Here is a 4834-nt window from a genome sequence, read left to right as displayed (position 1 = left end):
CTACAGAATTGTATTCTAGAGTAAAATACTTTTTTATAGTTGAAAGTCTTTGTATGGATCATTGTTATACTTCTCTGCAACGAAAATATGTATATAAATTTTTTTTCCTGTGGCCCTGAGTCTGTATGCATTAATCCATAAGAAAATTATCTTTATAATTAGTTCACAGTTGCCCCAAACAACATAAATATATTAAAATGTTGATACAAAATTGTTTCATATAAAGTAAATTTTATTGGAAATGCTCCTTTTAGATTTATATAATTAGATCATGTAGCCATCAGTGAATATTGTTTATTGCTGTAACAAGACAGAGTTTAGTACCAGCTCTGTTCCTGTGTTTTGTTTTCATGGTGAGGAACCTTGTTCACATAAATAAGTAAATGGGAATGGAAAGAGTTTTGCTAAAATAGGAATTCTTTGAATTCCTTCTGAATTATATGCCAAGACCAGGGTGATCTATCATCCAAAATGACTTTTTTATGTGTCAGTTGACAACTTGTTGAGTCCTCTAGCTTGTGGGAAGGAAGAATTGGAAACATCTGACTTAACAAAAAGATTTGTAACTTAGTCCTCCATGCCTTGTGTTGAGCTTTGGGATGAGTTTGAAGTATATTGAGAAGAGTGGTTGTAAGAGGGGACTTCAGCCTTGATCATTAGTGATCACAAGCTCTCCCTCAGGCACATCAGTTTTAGGAAAGAGTTTATGAGGAAGTTGAGGTCCTGAAAGTGATTCTCTTAAAACCCTCCATGCCTGCTCACCCTTTTGAAAGACTAAGGAGTAGGAGTAACCCAACTCAACACTTTTTGCTCTAGCACACCTAAGGTTATTTTCTCTAAAAGTTTCCATTTGAGGCCTTTTTTAGTAACTGCCTTCATAGGAATGGTTCATATCTTTAGTGGTTATTGGCATAGAAAATATACTGAGACTTACTTTAAATATGGAAAGAGGGGAAGATACTGTACCCTGTATTATATAGATCTTTATCATTTTAAAACACATTTATATGCATTATCTCATTTGATCTATACAGCCCTGTGTAATAAGGTAGATGGAGATTTGAAGCAGAAATGAGGAATGAGTCCGAAGGGTTTTTGTGCATTTTCTAACTCACAGAGCCTTTGAGCGGTGAACGGGTGCTGGAATCTAGATTTTCTGATTTTTACTCAGTCCTCTTTCCCCAACAAGACACTTTAACTCAGTAGTTCCTAACATTGTTTTTTCTATCACTCTGGACCATAAACCCTGTCTTAATAGTCTTTCCTCCCACAGACTCATGAAATCTTTTTTTTCTCCCATTTTTTCAAAAAAAATTGAAGTATAGTTGAATTACAATATTGTGTTAGTTTCTGGTATAAAGCAAAGTGATTTATATATGTATCCTTTTTCATATATATGTATACATATGTGTTTATATGTATATATAGATAATATATGTATACATATACATATATATTCTTTTTCACATTCTTTTCCATTATGAATTATCACAGGATATTGAATATAGTTCCCTGTGCTATACAGTAGGACATTGTTGTTTATCTGTATTATATATATTAGTTTGTATCTGCTTACCCCAAACTCCTAATTTATCCCTCCCTGCCCCGACTCATGAAATTTTAATGATGTTATCAGTAGCTATTTAGACCTTGATAATTATAACCAGAAGCAAAAAATAAATATTGGCAAATTCTTAGCTTGTACAGTTTTATCAAAGAGAGGGAAGAGGGGAACCCCTGGTGGTCCAGTGGTTAGGACTCGGCACTTTCACTGCTGTGGTCTGGGTTCAGTCCCTGGTTGGGGAAGTAAGATTCCACAAGCTGCACAGAGTGGCAAAAAAAAAAAAAGTGAGGGAACAATTTGCATTAGGAATTTTGTAATAAAAAATAATGGTAACAGCATTGTATTCTTATTTAGGGACCCAGACACAACACTAGGCCCATCTATCAGTGTCTTCTTTGGAATATTCATGGTTTGAAGACCTCCATTATTCCTTTCAGGACCCCTATAGGAGCCAGTTGAGAAAACCTTCATTAGAAGCTGGGGTTGCCTCTTTAAGATACCTTGACTTTGTGTGGAGGAAACTCTGTATTTCTGTAGCAACTTTTGGAGCATTTGTGGGGCTGGGAACTTAGAGCTTTCTCTTCGAATATAAGGAGAGTACAGATCCTGGAGAAGGTAGACCCTAACTCCTCTTGTGCTCCTTAGGATGGAGTCCACAGAGAAGTGTGAAGCCATCATCACCCACTTTAATGGAAAATATATTAAGACACCCCCTGGAGTACCAGGTGAGGCATCTGGGAATCAGGCTGAGAGGGCCACAGATTATGACTTCCTGTGAAGATTCTGGAGGATTTTTGCATGAATGAGTGGACTAAGTGGGGTGGGACTCAGCTGCCTGTCTGCTTTCTCTCTTGGCAGCCCCATCTGATCCCTTGCTTTGCAAATTTGCTGATGGGGGTCCAAAGAAACGACAGAACCAAGGAAAATTTGTGCAAAATGGACGGGCCTGGCCAAGGAATGGAGACATGGTAAGAGGCCCTCTAGGAGACAGGAATACTAAGGACATTAAAATGTAATGGATGGGGCTTCCCTGGCAGTCCAGTGGTTGGGACTCCGTGCTTCCACTGCAGGGGGCATGGGTTCTATCCCCGGTTGGGGAACTAAGATCCTGCATGTTGAGCAAAGCGGCCAAAAAAACAAACAAAAAAAAGAAAAGTGGAATGGAAATTTCCATGGCCTGATTTCTGTGGTAAACTTGAGAGCTACAGTATGTAACAGAGATGCTGGCTGCTTAACATGCTCTTCAGTGTGGATCTTGAATGGAATTTTGCATCCTGCACAACCAGAAAAACCCTGGAACAGTTGTAGTGGGATTAGTTCAGACTTCATTTTTAATCAGTTGAACCAAATACGTCCTCAGCCTTGAAATTCTGGGCTTGTTCCTGTTCTCACTAAGGGCTCACAATGTGCATGCTGTGTTCTTTCTTTATAGGGTGGTATGGCCTTGACCTATGACCCCACCACAGCTCTTCAGAATGGGTAAGGGTGTTTTCTATAAACAGGCCACCTGAAAATGACAGCGGCCTGTATCCAGGCACTCGGATGTTTCATCTTGATATTTAAAGAGTAGTCAGTGGTGGGACTTCCCTGGTGGCACAGTGGTTAAGAATCCGCCTGCCAATGCAGGGGACACAGGTTCGATCCCTGGCCCGGGAAGATCCCATATGCTGTGGAGCAACTAAGCCCATGCGCCACAACTACTGAGCCTGCCCTCTACAGCCCGCGAGCCACAACTGCTGAGTCTGCGTGCCACAACTACTGAAGCCCACACGACCAGACCCATGCTCCACAACAAAGAGAAGCCACCGCAATGAGAAGCCCACACACCGCAACGAAGAGTAGCCCCTGCTCACAGCAACTAGAGCCTGCACGCAGCAACGAAGACCCAACGCAGCCAAAAATTAAATAAATTTATTTTAAAGAGTAGTTAGTGGGAAGTGGCTGTGTCTATCAGTGGGGGCCCTTGCATTGTAGTTTCCTGTGACTCCTTATTGATGAGGTCCCTTCCTACAGGTTTTACCCAGCTCCTTATAACATCACCCCCAACAGGATGCTTGCTCAGTCTGCACTGTCCCCATATCTTCCATCTCCTGTGTCTTCATATCAGGTATGTTGTCTTCATATCAGGTACGTTCATGCCCAGAAAAGGGTGTGGTGGTTATCCCTACCATTGTGTTTTAGGCTGGGAACTACTTGTTGTTCTTTTGTTTTTTCCTTTATACATACTATACACAAATAGTTTTACATAAAAGCATAACATGTGGTCACACTACATGTATATAGACTGTTGTAGAAGCATCCTTTTACTCTCCACCACTCCCACAAGCAAACCCATGTTAATTTCCTACTAGTTGCCATATTTTTTGTTATCTGCATATACACATAAGTATAGGGTTTTCGAAGTCATTGTTTATGTTACAAAAATTTTCCATATTAAATATATATTTTTACACTTTACTCTTCTCATTTAAACCAGTGATTCTCAAAGTGTGGTCCCTAGACCAGCAATATCAGCACTACCTGGGGATTTTTAGAAACACAAGTTCTTGGACTCCACCCAGATTCACAGGAACTCTGGGGATGGGTCCTACCAATCTGAGTTTTAACAAGCCCTCCAGGTAGTTCTTATGCAGCTCTGTTCTCATTATTTCCTTTTTAATAGTAACATATTTTACACTGCACATATACCAGAATTCTTCCACTATACCCCAGTGAAAGGCATTCTTTGGATTTCAGTTTTCATCTGGTGCAAATAATGCTCTAGTAAACATCCTTTTGCCTGTATCCTCACATATGAGTGCTTTTGTTTCTGGGGGCTAGAGTCCGAGGGGTGAGGTTGTTAGGTTGAATAATACACGGACTTTCAGTTTTATAGATGTTACCAGATTGCTTTCCACAGAGACTGTGCCAATTCACATTCCACTGGCAACATATGAGAGTACCCATTTCCCTCCAGCCAGAAGTGACATTGCTCTTTTAAAATTTTTTTCTATCTTGATAGCTGTAAAGTACATTGTTACTTTAATTTGCACTTCCCTGACTGCAGCTGAGTTTAAGCATGTTTTTGGTCATATTTTTATTTGCTCTTCATATACTTGGTCCTTTTTCCTGTTTGACTATTTGTTCTTTTCCCATCAACTTATAAAAACTATCAGTATTATTGGGACTTCCCTGGTGGTCCAGTGGTTAGGATTCTGCGCTCCCAAAGCAGGGGGCATGGGTTTGATCCCTGGTCGGGAAACTAAGACCCCAAAAGCCACACGGGGCAGC

The 4834-nt window shown here is 40.3% G+C and overlaps 1 protein-coding gene across 1 annotated transcript in view; it reads left to right on the top strand.

Moving 5' to 3' along the window:
* Nucleotides 1-4834, top strand: part of RBMS2 (RNA binding motif single stranded interacting protein 2) — a 56113-nt gene that overhangs the window by 45995 nt on the left and 5284 nt on the right. The window contains exons 6-9 of the mRNA XM_007467705.1: nt 2210-2289; nt 2423-2532; nt 2997-3043; nt 3578-3671. Coding sequence (XP_007467767.1) covers nt 2210-2289; nt 2423-2532; nt 2997-3043; nt 3578-3671 — 331 coding nt within the window. The remainder of the gene's footprint in view (nt 1-2209; nt 2290-2422; nt 2533-2996; nt 3044-3577; nt 3672-4834) is intronic.

The sequence above is a fragment of the Lipotes vexillifer genome, unplaced genomic scaffold, assembly GCF_000442215.2.
Source record: "Lipotes vexillifer unplaced genomic scaffold, Lipotes_vexillifer_v1.1 scaffold387, whole genome shotgun sequence".
Taxonomy (NCBI): Eukaryota; Metazoa; Chordata; class Mammalia; order Artiodactyla; family Lipotidae; genus Lipotes; species Lipotes vexillifer.
This window is presented reverse-complemented; position numbering and strand designations above follow the sequence as displayed.